At 47.0% G+C, this 27,046-nt stretch overlaps 1 protein-coding gene across 3 annotated transcripts in view; it reads right to left on the reverse strand.

Annotated features, from left to right (window-relative positions):
• Window positions 1-27,046, reverse strand: part of LOC144752191 (heat shock factor protein 3-like) — a 199,200-nt gene that overhangs the window by 82,216 nt on the left and 89,938 nt on the right. For all 3 annotated transcript variants that reach the window (XM_078640135.1, XM_078640136.1, XM_078640137.1), the window contains 5 exons: window positions 19,776-19,903; window positions 18,989-19,113; window positions 16,310-16,385; window positions 11,607-11,668; window positions 2,881-2,965 (listed from right to left, as the gene is read on the reverse strand). In XM_078640135.1, the coding sequence (XP_078496261.1) occupies window positions 2,881-2,965; window positions 11,607-11,668; window positions 16,310-16,385; window positions 18,989-19,113; window positions 19,776-19,903 (476 nt within the window). The remainder of the gene's footprint in view (window positions 1-2,880; window positions 2,966-11,606; window positions 11,669-16,309; window positions 16,386-18,988; window positions 19,114-19,775; window positions 19,904-27,046) is intronic.

A 27,046-nucleotide genomic window follows, 5' to 3' on the forward strand; every position in this document is an offset into this window, starting at 1 on the left:
CACTAAGCTGCATGCCTAACCTAGGACACAAGCTTAGCCAATAACTCTCATGCACATTGCTAATAGGAGATTGGCACAGTGATAGCTCTCCTTCTAGCATCAGTAGGTGAAAAAAGCAAGCCTCTTGCCCTAAGGAATAGCCTGGGCAAACATCACATCTTGCTCGTGCAAAGATCTCTACAGACTCCACCCTTCTCTGCTGACTAGTAGAGGAGGCAGGGATATACAGCAGCTACGACCCATGGCTATCCTTCGGACGATACCACTTACTAATGGGTGTTAACCAAACGACAGGGCAACACCTGGAGCACCATCAGGCATAACGCAGGTACATCGGGAGGGAGATGACTACCATGTTATTGGGGTAGCGAGAGGTTATGGATGTGAATATTTGAGTGGGGATGCGACCATCCTTTGGAAGGAACGATCTGTCACAGGACTCCGTTGAATGCGGAGGGGGCTGTAGTCACAGAATCTCCTGTCACTACAAAGCACGACAGTAACCACCACTGTGCAGGACGCACACATCCTTTGGAAGGGACAATCTATCCCAGGAAACCGCTAGCTGAGTAGGGGCTTGGTCACAGAATACCCTGGTGCTATAAAGCGGAACCTTCAACAATGCTGTGTAGGGCGCGCCCGGGCCAAGGGTAGGCCCGCCACTGCAAATGAGTCGGAGCCCAGCTGAGGCTGGGCCGTCCCTCTTGGCCCAAACATCAAGGAACTCTGTGTGTGTTTGGTTTGTCTGACTCCTATTGTCTCAATTAAACTGCTCTAACTTGGACCTGGTTACATCGCCCTGGTTTTTCAACTCTAATCAATTTGGGTTTCTCCGGGAATGGAGTACAGTGTACCAGTGCTTAAACTTGAACTGATTCATTAGCAAATACACCATTGCAAAGCGCTGTCCACTGTACATGGCCTTTATGGATCTGTCTACTGCATTTGGTTGAGTCAACAGAACAAAGCTCAGGTTGATTTTGGATTGATGGGTGGAGCTGGAGTTAGTTCCTGCACTCCATGCACGAAACCTGGCAGCGAGGGTCTGGTATGGCAGGTGAATTGTGTTGATACATTTCTCCTTGCTCATGGGGTGCACCAACGTTGTATCCTGGCCCCACTTCTCTTTGTTATCTATATCAACAATCTGTGCCAACTTTGGATAAAGCCACCAGAGACATTTCGATCATTAAGCGAGTTTCTGTGTCAGCACTGCTTTAAGCAGATGATGTGGTGCTTATGGCACGGACCCCAAGGGTCTTGCGATTGTTGGTTAAGTCCTTTATATCCTTTATGAGTGAACTGGGCCAGATCACTAACTATGGAAAATCCCATATTATGGCATGTGGGCCAGATAAGAAACCTATGACCAAATTAATGACCAGGGGGACCCACTGGGAAGCGTGAACAATTTTAATTGCTTGGGAATCACTTTTAGTGTTGAGGGGTATTGGCACTCGCAGGTCAGAAACTTAGGTAAGTCCGGAGGACCCTCATTGGTTTACCAGGCTTAAATTATTAATCACAAATGTTCTCTTTTGTGGTAGTGTGGGCGAGCACTTTAAAACTGCATGCCAATAGGAGGAGTGAAGCGTGTCCCAACAGTGCAAGAGAGTCTACAAAACAGAAAAGGTCTTGATGCCATGATGGTTCGCCTTCTTGGTCCTTGATAACGGGATCAGGATACAAACACCTTGAATGGGACCAGCAGAAAGATGGTCCTCCTGCCTGGTGCTTTTACCTTAGCATGGGTCATTTGCACCATTTGCCAAGAGCTGATTAGTGTGAGCTATAGAAATACTCTCGGATAGCTGCACATGGGCATGATTATTTAGTGTTAGTAACCATAAATGAAGATCTCACAATGGAAGAATAGTTATTCATAAAGTCATAATAAATGTTTGACAGAAAAAAAAAATCTATCTAATCGATTAGCACCATTGTCCATCCACAGCACTAGGATACCAACCAAAACGACATAAGAAATTTAGACAAAATATGTATTGGCATGAAACACCAGCTTAATAATGAAAATAAATACCAACAGATGCAGCACAGATACTCGGCGAACTAAGTGGGTGTAAAGTAAACAACTGATTACTGATCTTCCTTTAACCCCTTGCGTGCTCGTGACAGAACCATTCCGTCACGAGCCACGGTGGGGCTGTGCTGGTGACAGAACCATTCCGTCACGAGCCACGGTGGGGCTGTGCTGGTGACAGAATGGTTCCGTCGTGGCCCGGCCGCCGCGCATGCGCGGCGCTGATTTCGCGCCTGCGCGTTCTATTGAGCGGGCGGGGCCGTGATAGAACCATTCCATCACAAGCACAGCACCACCACGGCTCATGACGGAGTGGTTCCGTCACAAGCATGGTGGAGCCGCGCGCCTCCCCCTAGCGACGCGGCGGAATTACCGCCGCGGCCAAGGGGTTAAAAATAAATATTACATTAAGAATCACAACACTTTGTCTTACGAAATATAACAAGTTTTTGTAAAGCGCTTATTCATTGAGCGGCATTTTGATGCTGAGCAACATATGCTTATTGTTCCAACTTAATGGTACTCATTTTGATTAGCTGGGCAGGGTGAACATCTGACTCAACCCTTTTACTGGTATTCAGACCTACGACTATGCGGTCAAACATAGATTCTCACAATGGCTAAAATGATTGCTGATTTGCAGTCCTGGTTCTGAATCGTAGTGATGTTTACTGAAGTCATAAACATTAGAATAAGCCTCCACTGCGTGAGGGGAATTATTATTCTAACATTTGTGTCTATCAATGAAGATCCTATGATGCAGAATTATTCATTGAATATGCCACCAGACCCAGCCAAGTCTTCCTAAACCGTCTACAAAAATGAAGCAAGCATCTTACCGGTGGTCTATTTTCAACAGGAATGTGTAGGTAGTGACGGCTGTATTTATTTGGAGACGTGGAATTAGTGGCATCCAACAATGGTCTGTAAATGAAGAGAATTCCGATTTATACTAAATTGAAACAATGTCGATTTCAGTATATCAATTATGCATAAATAAAATAATTTTGTATTACAAGTATTTTATGTATGATGCGGCTTGCTTCTTTAAATAGTCAGATAGTTATTCACCACTTCATTCCTCGGCATCATAGACATTGTTACCAGACCTGACTTTTGGATGAAAATTCAAACCCTTCTGGATAGTGTAGTCTTGGTGTGAATGTATGGATCGAATTAGAGGGACACACGTGTTCATTATTTGAATGTGAAAACCCCAAGGTTGTAAACATTGTACATAATGACATGACCATCATGTGAGGACCTCCGTATAAACCAGGTCAACGTCCTAGGTTAGATCTATGCCATTATGTAAGCAATCACCATTCATCTGTTACCAGTAACTATTTGCTGGCCTGCTTATATGCATTTAATATGTTCTTCACCATAGCATATGTTTTTCTTTCTTTCTTCCATTGTCCACTCTCCAAAGCAGGGAATTCCCTCAGGCACCCTACTGGACGGTTAGCACATTCAGTTTATTTAGCAATAAAAGGAAATCTATATTTATTTTTTATTCATGTATTGAGAAAGGCGAATTTCAGAGTTTCATTACTCATTCTACATAATATACATAATACTGAATTAAATTCACTCGAGAGATTAGCTTTCAACATATTACATTTTGACTAGTCTTCTCAAACAATGTAGTTTAATTTACAAATGACATTGACAAAAAGTAGCGTTTTTCTTGGCTTTCCAAACTGTGAACTGCAGATTAATAATAATACTTTAGAAAGAAAACTATTAACGAAACCTAGATCTGTTATCAGCATATTCTATTTTAGGACTGGAGGCGCTGATTATGCTCTTCTTCCTTAACTTTATTTTAACAACGGTCATAACCAGAACTATGAGAAAAAGGATAATTTTACCTACCCAGTAAACATCTGTTCTTGGCATGTAGAGCAGTAGATTCACATGTTTGCATACTCCTGCCATCATCGAGTGTTGGGTCCGGATATTTGCAAGTTGTTTTTCTTTGAAAAAGTCTTTCCAGTCACAAGGTAAGGCGACTCCTCTTTTCAGTGGTAGTGCGTATGGGCATCTTTCTTTCACAACGTTTTATATAGCGCAAACTTGACCCAAATTGGGAATCGGGGCGCTTTACCTAGCACCAGGTGCATTACATTAGTACACATTTATTTTTGTTAGGCACAGGGAGATTAGGTGATTTGCCCAGAATCACAGGATGTTCAGCAACATTGCGGAGACTCGAAACCAGTTCCCCAGATTTGAGGTCGAGCGCCCTAGCCGTTAGGCCAACTCCTCTCCCCAAACCGACACCACTGTTAGATTGTTTTCCCGCAGAGGGTGAGAATGTAGTTAGTGAGTGTAGAATAGAGATATCCATGCATATGAATGTAAATTGAGAACTAAAACTACAGGAGACCTGGTGGGCGCATGTGAATCTACAGCTCTACATGCAAAGAACAGATGCTTACTGGGTAACATTATCCGTTCGAGGCATGTGAGCTGTAGATCACATGCTTTGCGTAGACTATATGCAAAATGAACAATTGATGGACAGAATGCAGAATAATGTCATACATTCACCCCAGTACAGAGATCTGGGCCAAAATCCATCGTTTTTGCTCACCATGCCATTCCAGTTTGAACCCAGCCATATGCAAATCAGTCTTGACCCTGACCCAATGGAACAGTCCAGCCCGAACTGCCAGGCCCTCCTTGGACTGGAAGGATAAAGTTACTTACCCAGTAAGCATCTGTTCTTGGCATGTAGAGGTGTAGATTCACATGCTTGGCATTCTCCTGCCATCGAGTGCTGGGTCTGGATGTTTGCAAGTTGTGTTTCTTCGAAGAAGTCTTTCCAGTCACGAGGTAGGTGACTCCTCCTTTCCGTGATAGTGCACAAGGGTATCAACTCCATTGTTAGATTCATTGCCCACAGAGGGTGAGAATGGAGTTAGTAAGTACAGAATAGAGATGTCCATTGTTGGAAAGTGGGTTATTGGGCACTTTAGTCACACTGCAAAGCTTGCACGTGCCATCTGGCTTGGTTGGTGACCCTTGACCCTGCTTGCAGGGCCGGTCGCTCCACACACCGCGCGGCTCCCGCCCTCCCGTGGGTGCCCAGGACTCCTGCCCCCTCCGCTGCTGCCGTGAGCCCTCAGCTGCTGCCTCGCTCCTGAGCGGCACTTATCGCCCCAGTGCTCGTGTCTCCCGCACCCTTTCCAGCTGAGTGCCTGTCTGCCGGTATATCTGTGTGTTTTGTCTAGTGACCAGTATTTCTGCCAGTATCTTGTGTTCTTTTCTTTAGTTACACGTATTTCGCCGATTCCGTGTTCCCAGTGTCTGTTCCTGCCGCCTTTCCCCCCCGCGGCTGCTCCCCTGCGGCCCGCCCCCTTTTTCTCTTCTGTACCCCTCCCTCCATCGCCCGTTGGCCACCCCGCTCCCGCCTCCCAGCTGCTCCTCCCTCCCACTTGGCCATTTATGGAGGTCGCCGCATGGTGCTGAGCTGTGACCCTTGACCCTGCTTGCAGGGCCGGTTGCTCCACACACCGCGCGGCTCCCTCCCTCCCCCCGTGGGTGCCCAGGACTCCTGCCCCTCAGCTGCTGCTGTGAGCCCTCAGCTGCAGCCTGATCGCCCCAGTGCTCGTGTCTCCTGCACTCTTGCCAGCTGAGTGCCTGTCTGCCAGTATCTGTGTGCTTTGTCTAGTGACCAGTATTTCTGCCAGTATCTTGTGTTCTTTTGTTTAGTTGCACGTATTTCGCCGATTCCGTGTTCCCCGTGTCTGTTCCCGCCGCCTTTCCCCCCCAGCTCTCCGCCGCTAGTCCCCTGCGGCCCGCCTCCTTCTTCTCTTCTGTACCCCTCCCTCCACCGCCCATTGGCCACCCCGCTCCCGACTCCCAGCTGCTGCTCCCTCCCACTTGGCCATTTATGGAGGTCGCCGCACGGAAGCGCAGCAGACGCGCCGCTTGCGCGCCAAAGGCAAGCCTGTCTGCGCCCGTCCGCGCCTGGACCGCGCCCAGCGCCAGAACCCCTGGACCCCGCGCACCCCGCTATGCCAGACTACACTACGACTCCAACACCCTCCACGCACTCAACACCGGACGAGCCCACCCCTGCTACCGGGCCACCCCGAAACGCACCAAAGGACCCTTCACCGCCCCTGACGTCGCCTTCTTGACGGTGACCTGGCTGAACGCCACCTCGGCACCAGACATCGCCATAGCCATCCCACAGGGCTACAAGATCTCCCGCAAAGACAGCGACAACGGAGTAGGAGGGGGAATCGCGACCATCCACAAAGACTCCATCAGAATCTCAACCAACACCGACGGCACCCATGCCACCGCCGAGCACATGCACTTCCAGATTCACACCGACCTCAGCACCACCCTTAGAGGAACACTCATCTACGGACCTCCCGGACCCCGACCACAGTTCAGCGACACCATCACCGACCTCGTCAGCACCCACGCCCTCACCTCCACGGACTACATTCTCCTCGGGGACCTGAACTTCCACCTCGAGAACAACAACGACGCCAACTCCACCACCCTGATCGACAACCTCGGACTCCAACAACTCGTGACGACTCCCACCCACGCCGCCGGACACACACTGGACCCCATCTTCTCCGCAAGCCCCCACATCTCATTCAACCGCACCACCGAACCCCACTGGACCGACCACAGATGCATCCACTTCACCTTCAGGAAGCCCACTACACTCCACCGCACCCAACAGCTGCCGCGCCGCTGCAAGGTCACTGAGGACCAACTGACGACCACCCTCACCCAGAGACCACCCACCGACCCCACCGACCCAGACACTGCCGCAACCAACCTCACACAGTGGATCAACGACTGTGCCAACACCCTCGCCCCTCTCAAGACCTCCACAACCAACCACACCAATAAGAAAGCTGCATGGTTCATCGAAGACCTCCGGACCTCCAAGCACACCTGCCGGAAGCTGGAGAAGAAATGCCTCCACGACCGAAAACCAGACAGCCACACAGCCCTCAAGAGCGCCACTCGCAGACACGACCAACTCATCAGGACCGCCAAGAGGGCTGCCTTTAAGGACCGACTGGACAACAACGCACAGAACACCAAAGAGGTCTTCAGCATCGTGAAAGACCTCTCCAACCCCAGCTCCAACACACCAACAACATCCCACCATCACAAGACCTGTACGACTCCCTGGCCACCTTCTTTCACCGCAAGATCACCGACATCCACAAAAGCTTCAACTCCGACCACCCCGCATCCACCACCGAGTCCACCGCCCTTGCGACTACCACCTGCACCAACTGCCTGACCACCTGGTCCAGCATCAGCAACGAAGACACCATAAAAACCATGAACTCCATCCACTCCGGCTCCCCTTCGGACCCCTGCCCTCACCACGTCTTCAACAAGGCCAGCGCTACCATCGCACCCCACCTCCGGAAAACCATCAACTGCTCCTTCGAGTCAGCCACCTACCCGGAAATTTGGAAGCACGCCGAGATCAACGCCCTTCTGAAGAAACCCAAGGCGGACCCCAAGGACCTCAAGAATTTCCGGCCCATCTCCCTGCTCCCGTTCCCGGCGAAAGTAACAGAGAAGATCATCAACAAACAGCTAACCCGCTACCTTGAAGACAACAGTATCCTGGAACCCTCCCAATTCGGCTTTCGCAGCAACCACAGCACCGAGACCGCCCTCATCGCCGCCACTGACGACATCAGGACTCTGATAGACAAAGGAGAGACAGCCGCCCTCATCCTCCTGGACCCATCAACAGCCTTTGACACAGTCTGCCATCGCACCCTATCAACACGCCTCCAGGACACCGGCATTCAAGAGAAGGCCCTGGCCTGGACCACATCCTTCCTCTCCAGAAGAACCCAGAACGTCCGCCTCCCTCCCTTCCGCTCAAAAACCACCGAGATCATCTGCGGCGTCCCACAGGGATCCTCCCTCAGCCCAACGCTGTTCAATATCTACATGGCCCCTCTCGCCCACGTCGCACAACAACATAATCTCAACATCATCTCCTACGCCGACGACACCCAGCTGATCATATCCCTCACCGAAGACCCCCACACCGCCAAACCTAACCTCCACAGAGGAATGAGGGCCGTAGCCGACTGCATGAAGGACAGCAGACTTAAGCTGAACTCAGACAAGACTGAGGTCCTCATCCTCAGACCCGCCCCATCGGCCTGGGACGACTCCTGGTGGCCCACTTCACTAGGCACAGCCCCGGAACCCACGGACGACGCACGCAACCTGGGGGTCATCCTCGACTCCACCCTCTCCATGACCAGGCAAGTCAACGCCGTCTCCGCGTCCGGCTTCAACACCCTCCGAATGCTCCGCAGAATCTTTAAATGGATCCCTATCGACACGAGAAAGACCGTCACCCAAGCCCTCGTCACCAGCAGACTCGACTACGGAAACGCCCTCTACTCAGGAACTACTAACAAGCTCCTAAGACGACTACAACGAGTCCAAAACGCCTCAGCTCGACTGATCCTCGACGTCCCCCGTCGCAGCCACATCACACCCCACCTGAGAGGCCTGCACTGGCTACCCGTCAACAAGAGGGTCACCTTCAAGCTCCTCATCCACGCACACAAAGCACTCAACAACCGACTCAGCTTCCACACCCCCTCCCGAAGCCTCCGCTCAGCCAACCTCGCCCTCGCTACAGTCCCGCGCATCCGGAAAACCACAGCCGGCGGAAGATCCTTCTCCTACCTCGCCGCCAAGACCTGGAACACCCTCCCAACCAACCTACGACAGACCCAGGACCTACTAGCCTTCAGAAGACTCAAGACCTGGCTCTTCGAGCAGCAGCGGCACCCCCCGCCCCTCCCTCATAGCGCCTTGAGACCCTATTGGGTATGTAGCACGCTTTAGAAATGTAATGATTGATTGATTGATTGGTTGGCGAGAAGGATAGAGATGGCTAGTAGGCCAAGAAGCCTCAGAGCACTCCTCACTGAAACCCAGGACAGAGGAGCTGGGTTCGAGGGGTCTTGACGGTGCAGAGAGCGAACCAACACTCTCCTCCCCAGCAGTAACCGGACTTGAAGGTCCTGCAGGTCCTTGGGGCCCTTAGGAGTGCCAGAGGGAACCCAGAAGCATGGGAAAGATGCACAGCAGAGCCTCATAAAAGACTTGGACGTGCTGCAATGTCACCAATAGACCTGGAAATGTGTGGTGCATCGGAATAAAAGAATACATCTTGTGTTTCTTCTTCGACTTACCTGAAGATAACCCACAATAAAGTTCAGCTTGAGAAACAACTTTGTAAGCAGGCCTGAACTCTTGATGTCAAGTTAGATCGGTACCTGTACAATGCTTCGCTACAAACCTTGCCTCACAATCTCAGATGGGTTTCGGGTTCAACTGGGCGCAGTGGTCACAAACCTTGGAATCATCAGACATGCCCAAGCACCAAAAGCACACGTTGTGTGGAATCTGTCTTGGTTATCTCTCTGCAACAGTCCCTACAAGGCTTAAACCCTGTAGTCTTGAGGGGGTGATATATCTTGCACACTGGGACAAACATTGAAGGAAAAAAATCTCTTCATGAGTGAAGGAGGAGCAGAAATCCGGCTCCATGTCTGAAGGCGCAGAGAGAATGCACTTACATCAGTGTGGGTAGGTGGCACAATTATGCAGCTATTTTCGTGTTGCACGGTGCCAGCGGCCGGCACTTAAGAGCCCTATTGTGAATTTTCTAGATCCAGGCTGGGAATTTTCACAAGGTTGAGAATCTATTTAGAAGTTTCAATCAGAAAAACTAATCATTAAATTCAGGCCTTGCAGCAGGACATTGCTGTGGGGTTTTATTTAAATCTTTACTTTTTTATCAGTTACATCTGAATGGAAAACCTTCAGAATCGGGAATATAAATTTTAATTCAAGGACAATGATATCTTTGGCTGCCTTCTATTTGGTTCACTGGCCTTCAACCCGAAGTTCCCAGGTGTGTAATTCACTCTGAGTGATGGATCAGAAGTAATTGTCCGAGTCGATTGAGTTTAAGAACTATCATTCCTTCATTATGTTTCCTTGAGACAACCACTTCAGTTACTTTTATAATTAAGCTTGTAAAATTGCTAGAGATTCACAAACCCCAGATCACTGTGACCACTGCCTTGAAAGGTATTCTTGTACGAGCCTCATATGAGGTCTCGCCAATATCATCAGAGGGAGGCACGGTGCCATCATGCCGAATATCTTCCTGGCTGTCCTCGCTGCCAAGTACTGCGGTCTGCCACAGACCTACCTACTCCTGGAATGCTACAACCCTTCTTAATGGGAAAGGCCTTTGTTTAACCGCGACCAGCTGCGCCCCTAGATCCTGTCTGCTGCAATGGATTTTTTTTTTTTTTTTTTTTTTAAGACCGACTGTGAACAAAGCCTGAATGACTGGTATATGCTGTTCTGGTATTGCTGAAGTGAGTTTCCTAATGCCAGACAATTGTGAGCTTTGGACTTTGATTCGATAATGAACACCCTCATCACAAACTGGCATCATCTGTAGTGTTCCTAGTTGATTAGGGTGTGAAAGAAGGCGTCACGTTTTTTTCAACCAATAACATTATACTCTTGTGGGCTTGAACTTTAGTGTTTTGAAAAATCTGTTTAAGACTCTCAGAACCAGTGTCTGTCTTAGGATGAGGCCCTACTTAGCTTCTTTAGCATCAAAAGGATTTTTTGATGCACTCCACTTTATATTGGCCTATTCACCTTTACCAAATCCATACCCTCATCATTTGACAACCCCAAATACTTTATGAAGACTTATTGTGGCCAGCACGACCTTTTTCTGGTCTTAAAAGACCGAGGATGTAATGTTGCACAAGCTCAACACCCTTCAGACTTATTAGTTTTGGGTAAGCACAGGTTATACATTTTATGGGTGTCCTTTTGCGTCAACGTACGGTGACAGCACAAAGTCTAAAGACTATTTTTCATCATCCTCTCCTTTAAGACTGAAAAGAAACTCGGGGATTACAGGATGTCTCGCACTACACCGTCTCCAACCCTCCTGTGAGATAAGCACCATAGGGAAAAAAATAGGTATCTTTTGCATTTATATCTCAATCTTTCTGCCTTTGCAGTCTCTTCATTGATCTTCAGATACATCTTGCTAAGCTTTTCCGCTTCCTTTTTCTCAACACAGGTCCTGACTTGAGTCCGTTTCTCAGCAATCTTTATCTATCTTGGGTCTCTGTGTCATCATTCAACTTCCAACTACATTCTGTAAAGGGCTCTCCATATCGCTTCTGAACACGACAGAAAAAAAGGGATCTGAAGAGCTTGGCTACTGACCGTGGCGTGTAGCTAACATATAGCCCTGCAAAGCATTATGGGACGAGATTAGCAGTGGGCAGTGAATATATTAGTATCCAATATCAAAACATTCCTCAAGGGGCAGCAGCTCTCGGGCTGGGCTGAGAGTTAATAATACTTGTTGATGAGACTGTAGAAAAGTGACAAAACTAGCTGAGAAACCAAGAATTTCTTCAAACTAGGACATTCTATAATTAACCTACAGATCCCTTAGCTAAGGTGACAGAAAGGGCCTTACCTTTTTCTCTTAACACCCACAATGTAGTTTCGCCTCATCAAACTCAGGATGAACTGAAGAATCTGAAAAAGATGAAAGAAGATTTCAATATGAGTCACAAATCAACAAACACAATCTAGATCAGTGGCAGATATATACGCCAACATGATAGAGCTACAAGGGTCAGCTGATCTAGCAATAATGGAAAAATATTATGCTCAATATATTCTAAAGTCATACAATATTACAACCTTAATCTACAATCCTAAAAGAATGTCAGGTCTCACCCCTTTCCCGCCGGGTCAGAGAGCTCTCAAGGCACTGTAATGAGTTGTTTTAACAGGGCACAGCACTGGGATCTGCCCTGTTGAAACACTAAGATGTACTCAGTGGTCTGTGCCACAGGGTCCCCTTGGGTCGTGCAGTGTGCTGTCATAGTGGCAGAGATTTTACTAGTTTCCCAATAGCCAGTAGTGACAGCCACCTGTGGCAGGTTCAACTAGTGGCAGCCACATGCGGCAGGTTCCACGAGTGGCAGCCACCTGCGGCAGGTTCCACGAGTGGCAGCCGCCTGCGGCAGGTTCCACGAGTGGCAGCCGCCTGCGGCAGGTTCCACGAGTGGCAGCCGCCTGCGGCAGGTTCCACCTGTGGCAGCCGCCTGCGGCAGGTTCCACCTGTGGCAGCCGCCTGCGGCAGGTTCCACCTGTGGCAGCCGCCTGCGGCAGGTTCCACCTGTGGCAGCCGCCTGCGGCAGGTTCCACCTGTGGCAGCCGCCTGCGGCAGGTTCCACCTGTGGCAGCCGCCTGCGGCAGGTTCCACCTGTGGCAGCCGCCTGCGGCAGGTTTCACCTGAGGCAGCCGCCTGCGGCAGGTTCCACCTGTGGCTGCCGCCTGTGGCAGGTTCCACCTGTGGCGGCCGCCTGCGGCAGGTTCCATCTGTGGCTGCCGCCTGCGGCAGGTTCCATCTGTGGCTGCCGCCTGCGGCAAGTTCCGCTAGTGGCAACCACCTGAGGCAGGTTCCACTAGGGGCAGCCGCCTGTGGCAGGTTCCACCAGTGGCAAGTTCCACTAATGGCAACCACCTGCGGCAGGTTGCAGTAGTGACAGCCACCTGCGGCAGGTTCCAGTAGTGACAGCCACCTGCGGCAGGTTCCAGTAGTGGCAGCCACCTGCGGCAGGTTCCGGTTCCACTACTGGCAACCACCTGCGGCAGGTTCCACTAGTGCCAGCCACCTGCGGCAAGTTCCACTAGTGCCAGCCACCTGCGGCAAGTTCCACTAGTGCCAGCCACCTGCGGCAAGTTCCACTAGTGGCTGCCACCTGCTGCAGGTTCCAACAGTGGCTGCCACCTGCGGCAGGTTCCAACAGTGGCTGCCACCTGCAGCAGGTTCCACCAGTGGCTGCCGCCTGCGGCAGGTTCCACCAGTGGCTGCCGCCTGTGGCAGGTTCCACCAGTGGCTGCCGCCTGTGGCAGGTTCCACCAGTGGCTGCCGCCTGTGGCAGGTTCCACCAGTGGCTGCCGCCTGTGGCAGGTTCCACCAGTGGCAGCCGCCTGTGGCAGGTTCCACCAGTGGCAGCCGCCTGTGGCAGGTTCCACCAGTGGCAGCCGCCTGTGGCAGGTTCCACCAGTGGCAGCCGCCTGTGGCAGGTTCCACCAGTGGCAGCCGCCTGTGGCAGGTTCCACCAGTGGCAGCCGCCTGTGGCAGGTTCCACCAGTGGCAGCCGCCTGTGGCAGGTTCCACCAGTGGCAGCCGCCTGTGGCAGGTTCCACCAGTGGCAGCCGCCTGTGGCAGGTTCCACCAGTGGCAGCCGCCTGTGGCAGGTTCCACCAGTGGCAGCCGCCTGTGGCAGGTTCCACCAGTGGCAGCCACCTGTGGCAGGTTCCACCAGTGGCAGCCACCTGTGGCAGGTTCCACCAGTGGCAGCCACCTGTGGCAGGTTCCAGCCACCTGGGGCAGGTTCCAGCCACCTGGGGCAGGTTCCAGCCACCTGGGGCAGGTTCCAGCCACCTGGGGCAGGTTCCAGTATTCGCAGCCACCTGCGTCAGGTTCCAGTATTCGCAGCCACCGGTGTCAGGTTCCAGTAGTGCCAGCCACTTGTGGCCAATTCCTTTATTTTTTAAGAACTGTTTCCACACTCAGTATTCAAGTTCCTGGAAGAATCACAGATGCAAGGGGCACTTCCTTCTGCAAATATCTACAAAACTTTAAGTGCATCCCTCTGAACACCAACCTAAACGGTGGGGGGTAAATGGGTCTCCCAGGGAGAAGTGCTGCTGCGCCATTTTCTCCTAACTCTGCTTGGGCACATGTGCACGATAGCATCTTCAACTACAGAGGGGGTGGACATTATGATTTACATGACCAAGGTTGTGCATGCCTTGAGAAGGGAGCATGTGTGTTACTGTGAACATTTGTAGTACAAGACTAGCGCCTTTTGATGAAGTGTTCTTAACTCACAACTCAGATTCTCTAGAAGGGAAAGAGATTGTTAGCCACAAGACTAGATGACAAGAGCAGAAACTCTAGCACTATTTAAGACTGTTGCTCCCTTATAATAAATATTTCCCCAGCAGGGTAACAGAGCAGTTTTGCAGGGATTCTGCACCTAAGCAGATCTGTGCGCAGGAAAACAGAACCTCTGTGTGTAGGGGCTAAGCCTTCCTACCGCCTCAGTAACTAAAATCCCAGAACCGACTAGCTATAGTGTCTCATTCATTCTCCTACATAATCACAAAGCTACAAATGATTAGACAACCCAGAACACAACACTCACGACTATCAGGAATCGCGGGAACAAGACGTACCCTTTCGCTCGCTCACTCGCATTTTTCTACAATAAGAATAAACAGAGTCACTGTTTATTTTTAACTATCGTGCTCTACAATGCAGTATACGAGCCACTACAAGCAGCAAAACGCATAAACCTAAAACAGTTAGCATTGTAGCAAGTCCATAGACTATAAAAGGGGATGTCATCTTATACAGACAGTGGATAAAGTATCATAAGGTCTAACCACCCTCCCCTTGGTAAGAAGAAGTTTTATTATATAAAAGAAGATCTCTGGGCTTTGTCAGAAGACCCCATACCTTAATGCCTAGATTGTAGTTTTTACATGATAGGAACAGCATAGCGCTTCTCCCTGGAAAGGTCCCTCTCCAAGTGATGTGTTAAACCAACATTCAACTCCATAATATCAAAGTATGGGTTTCCAGCAACTACAGCTGCGTAGCATGTTTTGTCTCAGTGCTAGGGTCTGACCAGTACAGCATAACAAGGGGCATTGTATATCAGCCTTGCACTCCGTGTTCAGAGCAAACTCCAGGAACAGGCAGAGAAAGCGGACAGTTCTCATGTGAAAGGCACAAACAGAGTCTTGCATAATAAATCCATGTAGTAATGTGCGCGAAAGCAGCATCATAGCAGCAGAGTTTGTGCTAACTTAGCAATGTGGACAATGTCTCAAACAGCCTTATGACAGCAGCTGCTTCAATCCAGAGTTATTTAAGTCCTACTTGTGCTGGCCACCTTTTCTTCTTTTGTTAGTATCTAACCAAGTTGTTCATTTGTGCAACATTCCCTATCTTTCTTGTGTTACAATATTCTTATCCAACGAGTAACTCAAGAAGATGACGATTAAGGGCTGTGGGGGTAAAATGAAGATAAGAGTGCGGAAAAGAAAATATTTACATGTTGATACAGATATTTTGAGGAAATTGGGTTTAGTATATGGTGTGGTTGTGCGCCCTCACCATGTAATATACTTACCAATCTTAGGCCCAGCAGGTTTCGTCTGGAAAACCTTCAGCTCAACCCTGCGTAGCTGTGGCACTGAGCAGCAAGGCTTACACAGAGGAACATGAGTTAAGCATTTAAACAGAACCACCACAACTGAAGAAATTGGGACGTCACTCAAGAACTCTAACACCAATATATAACAATAGGTTGAATTTAAATATTATGCATTTTGTTACTGGTGGTGGCTCGTATACTGCATTTTAGAGCACTTTAGTTAAAATAAATGTTTTCAACTATTTTCGTGTTTCTGTCAGATCTTATTGTGGACAATTAGGAGAATGTGAGCGAAAAGGGGCGTCTTGTTGTGAGAAATGATGTGCAGATGCAATAAGGACATCTTACCTCACCGTTGGCGGGGTTTAATCCTCGAGACCATAGGAAGTGACATTTGACCTAGTCCCTGTTGAATTTCACAGAGAAATACTGTTGATAAAGACCGAAAAAAAGCGACAGACCAGCATCAATGAGATAAGAACAGTAACTAACGTCAGTGTGCGACTTCACGCCATGTACAACCAGATATAATCACATCTGGTGTGGGTGGCGCCATGCTAAAGTTGTGTGGCAACACCGGGCAGTGCTAGGTAACTCGTGCTAGGGAAAGAGTTTCTAGATTTAGTCTAGCACCTGGAACATATTCATGAGATTAGGAATCGGCAGGAAGTAGTATCCATCACAGCGAATATTTAGAGCAGAACAGAGCGCCTTTTATTTAAAACAAAAAAAAACATGAAAATGAAACAAGCTTCCAACCTAACAGACAAAGAACAACTTGACTTTCAAAGCAATTCAAAACTTCTTTTGCGAGCAACGTTCCCAGAGAAGGCAACATTACTTTGTCATGTTGTCCAGTTCACTTTTCAGAAACGGTCAGGGGGGGAATGGTAAGCAGTATTATTGATTATCATGCACAATATTGTCGTCTTACCTTTGACAGCAGCTTCTGCTGTTGGTTGTGCTTCCTCCTCAGTGTTGAGACTTCGTGCCACAGAGCTTTATTTTCTCTAAGTATTGGAATATCAAAAAGGCAGAGGTCACAGGGGCATTTATTTTTTAAATATTAAGCACTGTATAATTCAAAACAACTAGCCTCAAACCACCAAAAACAGAATTTCACCAAATCAGTAACAAGCATTGGCCATACCAGGAGGTTTGACGTTTGCTGCTGGTTTTACCAGCGTGTGTTTGTGTATTGTGGAGTGATTGCTAATGAAAGGATCTAAAAGTAGTTTAATTTTTATTTTTCTTGCATTCACTTTTCATACTGATCACTGGCCAGAGAGGAGGACCTGGAAGGGTATACTATCTTCAATTCGGTTAATCTGTGCAAATGAGGCCAACTTCAGGATGGAGCTCCAGACAGCTCTTCTCAATAATGCATCTACTGTTCCCAGGCTGCTGGTTCAGTTACCGTAGGGAAGCCCAGGTTGAGTAACTACGCACTCTATAAATTGATATGGGCAGATGACAACATCACAGTGGCTTATATGGCATACCAGAGACTTGGGGTGTAATTTGTAATATATCCAGGATAGGCTTAGGTAAAGTACCTACTTCAGAAGAATCTGGTAAAAATAAAGGCTGTTGGGAGTTTCTACAGAAGATGAATCCGGTCAGAGGAAGATTCCCAAAAAAATGGACACTGAGGACAAATGCTAATAGTTCCTATGGCCCCAATGATATCAATTGCTGCATTCATGTATTTCCTTTTCATGGCGAGAGGCCCATCTCATGCTGCAAGTCTCCCTTTCATACAGAAATTTAGACGTACCTTTTGAAGGACAAGGAGACCCTAAACCCTTTTCATGACATACTGGAGCTAAAATAAAAACAATCTGGCCTTTGTCTCTCTTATATGATCTGACTCATGATGCTTTGCCTTCCTTATGTTCAGGAATGTACCAGGCACGTTTGCAATCAGGGGTGGAGTGGACTCTACACCACCGTCTACACCACCATCTGATGCATATATTTTGTACTGTTCTTGAAGCGCAGTCTTCTGGGGAACAAAAGGAGCTTCCGACTAAAAAAGAAAAATAGTAAGTCTGTCCAAATTGCTGCAAAACACACAACCAGTTTATTACTGCTGGATCCGGTATGTCATACTCAGTGGAACAGAGTGGACTTGCCACTGAAGCCAAACGGCACAACCTACCGCCATAGAGGAACTATTATTGCGAGAAAAAGTATAACCAATCCAGTTGATACATGGAGGGGCAGGGGGATTCAAAGATGAAAAATCTGCAATCTGCAAGAATGAGAATCCGGCAGACGAGTCAAATTCGCTCTTATAAAATGTTCTAGGATTATGGCTGCATCTACCTGTGATGGAGAGCGGACATCACTGCCACTGAAGACATTTATGGAGCCCCAAACAACTTTTGACGGAGACCCTATCAATCAATCAATCAGGAGTCTGCAAAGCGCAGCTACTCACCCGTGAGGGTCTCAAGGCGCTGAGGGGGCAGGGGGAGCTGCTGATCAGTCTGAGTGGAGGTTCAGTTGAAGACCCAGGTCTTGCAGTCCTCCCTGAATTTGGTCAGCAACAGGGAATGCCTGAGGTGAGGGGCAGGGTGTTAAAGGTCTTTGCAGGTAAGTAGGAGTAGGATCTTTCTACGGTTTTGCCTCCATGATTGCACTACACAAGAGATACTGCATCATTTCTCAACCCGGTCTCCTTCCTCGATACTCAGATTCTGTGTTATGGAGTATTTATTAAAAAGGAAAGCTTACAGAGATTTTGAATGTTCTTCAGAACAGACAGGACAGATGACTTTTGTGATGAAGCTTTAACACTTTGTACCACATCAAGAATTGTAGCTTGAGGTTTTCCTCCAGGCTCTTCCCTTTCTGCCCTGCTGCATTACTGATCCGGATATTAGGTGAAATTATTTACATCTTATGCTCAAGTTTTAAAAATAGAAGTATACAAAAAAGTGGTGGATGGAATGCTAATGCTTCCACTGGTAATAACTCAGCAGCATCCCAGTCCATCATTATTAGACACACCATGCCACCTCAGTTTGGGCCAAGGCATATGCATATTTGTCCTGACCATGCTTCATTGGGAACTGTCCAGCTAGAACTGCAGGCTATGTCCTCACTGAACCGGAACGCAAGCAAACCACGACCAGTTTTAGACTTAACTGGCTCATCAGTCGGGTATAGCTGGGTTTCAGTGGCAAGTGTGCACAGGACCCATGTCCTGGCATATCCGTCCCACTTAATGCATCACACTGAAGTATACAAAAAAAGTGATGGATGGGAAGCTTGAATTAATCTCATCCAATGGTAATTACTCTGGGCTGCATCCCACTTTATTATTACCTTGAAAACCAAACCACCTTAGTTTGGACCCAGCTATACGAGTATCAGTCTTTGACCCTGCTCCAATGGGAACAGTCCAGCTCGAACTGCCAGGCCACACCCTCCCTGAATCTAAGCATCAGCAACCTAGGCCCTTATTAGGGATTGTCATTCGGTTTTTAAAAACAGCATCCATGTTGTTAGCACAAATGTTATGTTAAAATATGGCACATATTGTTATATGTTGTCTTCTGTGATTTTAAAGCAGAAAGTAAAAGAACTGAAACATTGAAGAGCCTACCTTTTCATAAGGTCAAATTTAGCATCCATGTTGTTTTGCTCGTCTCTCATTTCCTGGACTTCTAGAAGCACTTTATGCAAGTCATCATGGGCTAATTTTCCATCCTCTGGTCTCACAGACGACACCTAGTATGTACATGTCAAGAAGATAGCTCAGACAATCATGGTGAAGCTTCTCAAAGTTTAGTACACTCGTGGAACAGTAAAGGCAGAACAAGTAGTAACATGAAAAGTACAAAATACGAATATCCTATTAGCATACCAAATACGCATTTGCTTCAAAATTAAAGCAATATCTGCTATTCTGTAACAGTTTCAAACAATGTAGAATTGGGAAGGGAGCCTCAGTTATTTCAACTACAACAATAAACCATACTAAAGGCGGCCATCTCTTACATCCTTGACACAACTTTGGCAAATCATTTTGCATACATTATTTTAGAAGGTATCATCTGAAAATACAAATTATGACCACAGTATGGATCTTGACGTATGGTTTTTAAAATATTAATTGAAAAATGAATTTAGGGACTCGCATAAATTTGTAAAGATATTTTACAGTTGAATAATACCAGATGGCATGTTAATGGCGTGGTGATGTGATGCATTGATAGAGTGATCTGGTATTTATAGCACCATCTCCCAGTTTAAGTAACTGGGCCAGTAAATTATACTGTTAAAGGTCTGTTAAATTCAGCAGACAATTCGCTCAACAAAAAACACCATAGCAGCAACAGTAGGTTGTATTGCATCATCAAAATACAAGATATGGTTATGTTGTACGGTACCTTCCGTTTGATGTGATCCAATAAATCTGCTTGGCCCCGCTGGAAAAATGGATGCTGAAATTCAATATTTGAGGTTTTATCAGGTTTGAAAAGACCGCTTTCCAAACTGATCACCTTTCTGAATCCATCTGTGTTGAGATAAGCAAGGAATACTTTATAAAAACTGCAAGGAAAACAGTTTTCAAAAAGACCTACACACTCATTTTACAAATGTATTTAAATATTGCCTAATTTTGTCTGCTCTTTTTTTCCTACCGCATGCAGTGCTGGGAAAGGCAGCCTGTAACAGTAGACCACAAAGGATCCAACCCAGACTTATAACTTTCGAGTGAATCTCTGATAACAGGCTGGCCCCAGACACTCAAAAGCTTTTATATTATTCCACAATACTTTACACTTTTCCCCACAAAATTATCATACAAGTGAAAACTAAATAGAAAACACAAGCAATGGCATAGTTGATAGGTCTAGCCTTTCAAAGGCGTTAACTGACCATCCGGCTTAGACAGAACATCTCACCAACAATGGCCAACAGCGTCTGGAAAAACAGTAATACTGCCCATAGCAGCAAGGTCGGTAATGTGTACTTGTAGTGTGAGTGATACGCTACTACAGAGGGATGGCCTGCAAAACACAACTCTGGTGGATTTTAAGGCATATTTGTAGGGACATTTGGGAACCGTTTTAGTTGTTATTATGTCACAAACCTTTTCGGGGTTGATAATGCAGTGCTACTATTAGTTGTGCGCCAGTTTGCGTGGTGTTCACAAGATTGTTTTGGAGCAAGCATTTAGAGAATTTGAATATTTTTCCTGGATACCTGCGACAGATATTGCAGGCTATTAGGTGGTGACAACTGCTCGGATGATAGTTATGAAGGTCAGAGGTTATGGGGATTTTATATAGTTGATCTACTGTGAAGTTGTGCTTTGCTGTACCATGCATCTGTGTAGAGTCTACACTATGTTTTTAGGCATGTGTATGGGGATGGTGTAAATTAAGGTGCCATCTTGTTTGCACTGAAGTTGGATCCAGGGACGGCATATCTGAAGCTGTCCCTATAAGGACTAAGGTGGCATTCGGCATGGAAGTGGAAGCACATCTTAACACCAGTGGAAGTTCGATAGGAAGAGGGAGCACCCAGCAGGTCACGGGGCCCGGAGGCACACAAGAGGGACATACAAATGATCCAAAAGAACTCAACCATCACCTCCTTGAAGCCAACGCTTTGTGGGTTTGCCTTGCGATCTGCACATCCATTTTCAGCGATTTTTCTAGATCATTCCAAGCAAATGTTTCTTTAAGGTGCTCCCATGGTGTCACACTACTGTGGTAAATAAATAATTAATTACCGGTACTCTTTTTTAATATAATCAATAAAACAGATCGCTCAATAAATAAGAGTCAGGATTCGAGGTATCTTGAGTCGACAGGCTTTAATCAGGCATAAAGGACAGGAACAGGACAGCCTGTACGGGGATAGAATAAAGGCAGCTGCCGGGGGCAGGATCTGGGAATCAGGCGGATTGGTGAATTGGCTAGCTTTTAATATGGGTGCACAGTATATATATCAAAACAATTGCATTACATTCAATACAGTAGGCGTAGCAGTAGGCGTGACTCGTAGCAGTCGCGAAAGATAAGGGCAAAATGATGTAACAAGAAGGCGTGTACAGGGCGTATACATAGACATGTGATGTAAACGTAACAGAAGTGTCATAAACGGGGCGGAAACATGGAGGGGGCTACCTGAGCAGCTGGGACCTCTAACCTAGTGGTGCGCGCAAACGGGCAATGACGTGTTACCAGGGAGAACTGGGGGCTATGGCTTCTACGCTAGAAGAGGAGACTAAAGTCTGGAGTGTCAGAGCGACATGTACCCAAGGCATATCTAGTATCTGGTGTTTAGAGTACATGTTGATAGAATCCAAAAGTTATCAGGGCAAAGGCTAATAGACTCTAAGACTGGTGCATGCATAATTCTATATGTATTGCGTGTGCGAGGAATATTCTATGAATATTAATACAGTATTTCTCTTACATGGAGACAAAGGCTAGACCATGACAGAAACTATTGATGCGATTCAGTAGCTTAGGAATGCAGAGAAGGAGGGCTGGACTGATAACTGGAAGTATAACATACTCTTGGCAGACTGGGAGGCAGAGCCAGGCCGGGCCGGGCACTGCTAGGCATGAAGTAAGCGAAGGGTCAGGGATACAGGTGGGGGCTGTATCGCTCCTCGGAGAGGGTTCAGGAGACAGGAGCTGAATCTGAGTCCGGGCCCTTTTGAGGCCTAGAAACGGGGATAATTCAATGAATTAACGTGCACACTGTAAAATGTGGCAACGTAGGTTTACATAAGCCTAATATTCGTTGTTTTCACGAGGACTGGAAACTGGCATACTAGAGATGGACACAACTGTAATTGCGTCTTTAATCGATCAGAGGGGAATACATGCATCTCGATCATGCACATATAACACAAGATGGGGAACACGTAGGCACATACAACATGGCAAAATTTACTTTTCCACATTCCCTCCTTGTGCCCTACGTTTCCATCAGGAAACATCAATATTCATGATACCATCTATCATTTCATATAGCATCATTTGTTCGTCTCGAATTGTCTTGGAACGGGATTTAGGACTAGGAATACAAGAGGTAGCACACATGCCGCAAATCGCAGGGCCACATTGTATACAGAGGCAGCAACTGAATATGATCATTACTGCAATACCTAGGAATGACAATACTTTCCATCCCCAGGCAGATATAATACTCCAGAGCCAACCGGACCATGTCCAGGTGCCTGGATTCTGGTGTAACTGATGGGCAATTTTATGAAGTCTGGTTATAGCTGAATAAACAGACGGCGCGTTATTAGGAATGAAAATGCAGCAACTAGATCCGATGACTCTACATGCTCCCCCTCTATCGGCCAGTATGACGTCAAGAACGAGACGATTTTGGAGCACGACAAATCTCATAGCAGATTGCTCTTCAGTTAAGTTACCTAGAGCAGAAGTAGTCTCATTCACTACCGCTTCAAGGGTTCTGGTTAACCTACGTATTAGCTTACTATTCTGGATAGGTCCTATAAAGAAGAAGAAACCTTTATTAAAGTCTGTATACTGTTCTAGAGTAGTTTCAGTTTGATCGACAATTGGGGACTCGATCTCCCTTCTATGTCTAACGTGTACTAGATGTGTGTTTCTGTGATAATCAGATGGGGCTAGAAAAACTGGTGGTAGTAGGAAGGCAATATAACATGTTCCATCCCAATCGAGGGGCAGACGAACATATGCGGTCTGACCACACACAAAATAAGAATGACGTGAGGCTTTGAAAATAGATTTCCCACTGTCACTATACTCGACAGTAGTAGTACAATCACTATGTCCTACATGTGCGGAACCATTCTTTCTGACACATAATTCGCCTTTGACTGGTAGTACTGAAATAGCAGGTAAATCTGGAGTAGTATCGGACTGAACATTCAGGACCATGAAATTCGAAGAATAATTACCTAAATCATGTACTTCATTTTCTAGATCTAACCCTATTCTATGGGAGAGACCTTGCTTGTCTGGAAAACATGTTCTATTCAGAAGGGACATATCATTGGAGGATGACGTTAAAGTGGACCATGCTCCACATGACCCATTATGTGAAAACGGATAAGGAAAGAGTGGCAGAACTCCCTTCGGTGTCTGAAAAGGGGGGAGTCGACCACACACCCAACAATTAGTGGCATTGCTGGTCTGGTGTGAATAGTGCAACATTCTAATGAATGTGTTATTGCGCATAGCAAGACGATAGGATAACTCGTGAGGAGGCAGATCACTAAACGTGTGCTCTACTGTAGTGTTAGAAAACATATGTACATGTGAAATTGGAAAACATAAATGTAAAGCATAACTTGTGCAGGTAACCATAAGACTTAAAAATAACAAGAAACATAGAACAATAATACATATTTTAGAGTTTTGACTAACTCTCTCACTGTGGGGGTCTATCTCATACATGTCAGGAACCTGTCTAACCGTTTCACCCGAGAGGGACTTAGACAATTAAACTGGCTGACTTATTTTACTAGACCGAAGCTTCTGTTTATACTCCTGTTGCGGAGTTTTCTCTAACAAGGGAACTTTGAGTTCAGAGTCTGTTTTTAGGCAGTCTTTGGGAATAAGGCAGTCCTTAGCAAAAGTCTTTTCTTGTATTCCATGGAATTTCTTTATATGGGTCAGGTGGACCCACCCCTTCCGGCCCTCGAGTTTAACGGCGGTCCTTGTAGTTAACAAAACGAGGCGAGGCTCCTTCCAGCGGGGCTCCAGCGGACTTGAACGATCAAAATTCCGGACGAATGCGAAGTCACCGGGGACGACTTCATGCGGTTTCACCTCGGTGTTGTCTGGAAATGCGGCGGCAACCTGTGAACGACAAGAGTGTAGGGCAGACATCAAGGAAGCTAGGTAATCTGTCAGCATATTACTGGAAACATCTGTAATACTGCGGGGTCTAGGTGTACCCCACATATTTGGGGGCGGCCGAATACGACCTCATACGGGGACACACCTGATCTGGAATGTGCAACCATCCTCATATAAAATAAAGCAACTGGCAGAGCTACTAGCCAGTCTACACCTTTCTCTTTACATACTTTTCCAATGCGAATTTTCAACGTTTGATTATGTCTCTCTACGAGACCGGCTGCTTCAGGATGGCGCACACAATGGAACTTCCACTGGTACCCTAACAGAAGGGAAACATGTTTCATGAGCTCAGATGAGAATGGCTGGCCGTTATCTGAATACACGACCCTAGGGAGTCCATAGCGGGGAAAGAACTCACGAACCAACTGCCTGGCAGTGGTCGCAGCTGTGTAATCTGGAACTGGATATGCTTCTGTCCACCTGGACAAAGCGCATACAACTACGAGGACATACTTGAAACCTCGACATCGCTCCATCTGAATATAATCCATCTGGAGGACTTCAAAAGGGTGGTCAGGAGGTTGGAATCCACCTTGTTCCACCGGGACACTTTTACCTGGATTGAACTGACAACATATCATACAGGTACGGACTTTCTGCTTGGCTGCAGCTCGTAAATGCTTGTTGAACCAAAGGTTCTGAATACTGTCTAACATAGCTTTTTCTCCTAGATGTGCTGGACTATGTGCGGTATTAATAATGACTTGAACCATAGAGTCGGGGAGAAACCATGTGGCCTTTCCCTTCGTCAACCATCCTTGATCTGTCTGGACCCCTCCTTGTTCGGACCATTTCTTGATTTCTTCGGGGGTAGCATGTAACTGTATGTCTATGACATCTTGTGTAGGGTCCTTAACTGTCATACAAGTAGTCGGATCTGGAATGAGTGTCTGTGTCGTGTTAACTGGAATGTCTGGGGTCTGAGCTGTAAGCTTGGCTGTTCGATCTGCTAGATCGTTACCTTGGGAAATGATGTCAGTAACTTTCGTATGTGCTTTGCACTTCATGATAGCGATAGCTGTCGGTAAATGTATTGCATCTAACAGAGCTTGAATGAGGAGACCATGCTGAATCTTGGTTCCATGAGAAGTCATGAAACCTCTCTCCTGCCAGAGCACTCCAAAGTCATGTACGACTCCGAATGCGTAACGTGAATCTGTGTATATGTTTACTTTCAGGTTCTTGGCACGTATGCAGGCTTGGGTCAGAGCTACTAGCTCTGCTGCTTGAGCAGACAAGGTGTCAATACGATGTGTTTCTAGAACTTCAGTGTCAGTAGTCACTGCATACGCGGCTACTAGTTCTCCTGTACTTGTTCTCATACATGAACCATCCACATAAAGTGTCAGGTCGGGGTCAGGTAATGCAATGTCTGTCAGGTCTTGTCTTGGCTTTGTCATGGTGTTAACAACTTCCACACAGTCATGTGTGGCCGGATTTGAAGTAACTGACGGTAACAGTGTAGCTGGATTTAGAATGTTGCAGCGTCTGATTTCTATGTGTGGCTGGAACAGTGTCAGTTCATAACCTGTTAAACGTGCAATTGTCAAGTGCTGAGTCTGTGTTCGGTTTAAAAGAACTTCCACGGAGTGTGGAACTTGTACTGTCAGGGAGTGCCCTAACACTATGGAATCACTTTGTCTGATAGCTAGAGCTGTGGCTGCAACTGACTTGAGGCATGCAGGCAGAGCCTGGGCTACTGGATCTAATGTGCTAGAAAAATAAGCACAGGGCTTGTACTGTCCTGCTTGGTCTTGTGTGAGAACAGATAATGCAGTACCATCACGTTCTGTGACAAAAAGTGTAAAAGGCTTACGGTAGTTCGGTGTTGCTAGAACAGGTGCTTGACATAAGGCTTTCTTTAACTCATTGAAAACAAGTGTATGTTCTTGGGTCCAAGGGAGGACAGTCGATACGGCTGCCTCCTGTGTCGTTAACTGTATCAGTGGTTTGGCTAGAAATGCATACGGAGGAATCCATTGTCTGCAATAAGAAGTAAGGCCAATAAAAGCTCGTACCCCCTTCTGTGTCTTGGGCTGTGGAAGACTCGCTATTAACTGGATACGGTCTGGTGTCAACTGCCTACCCCACTTGGACAGTAAGTGTCCTAAGTATACCACTTGCTGGACACAGAATTGTAATTTGGAAGGGGACACCTTGTGCCCCTGCTCGGCCAGAAAATATAGAACCGTGAGTGACGCACGTTCGCAGTCACGTTCAGAACGGGCTGTGATCAGTAGATCATCGACATACTGGAGCAGGGCAGTGTCAGTTGGCATGCGGATATTGTCTAGTTGTCTCTTAAGTGCTTGACTGTAAATACTAGGACTTTCTGTGAAACCTTGAGGAGCTCGTGTGAATTTATAGCTCCTTCCATTTAAACAAAAACCGAAAAGGTACTGGCTGTCTGGATGAATGGGGACACTGAAAAATGCGTTCTTGAGATCGATAACTGTGAAAAATGTAGCTTCAGAATCAATGGCTGTCAAGAGGGACGAAATATCTGGGACTACTGGGTACTGAGGAATGATACATTTATTAAGCTCTCGAAGGTCAATCACTAATCGATATACTGGAGGTGCATTTGGATCAGTACGTTTCAGGACTGGAATGATAGGAGAATTACATACATTGGAGTCAGTTTCTACAACCACTCCTTGAGCAATGAGTTCGTCAATAATTTTGGATAAGGCTGTTACAGCCTCAGGTGGCAATCTGTACTGTCTGATTCGTGGCAAAACTATATCTTGCTTGAGAGTCACACGATGGGGTGT

This window comes from Lissotriton helveticus, chromosome 4_2, assembly GCF_964261635.1.
Source record: "Lissotriton helveticus chromosome 4_2, aLisHel1.1, whole genome shotgun sequence".
Taxonomy (NCBI): Eukaryota; Metazoa; Chordata; class Amphibia; order Caudata; family Salamandridae; genus Lissotriton; species Lissotriton helveticus.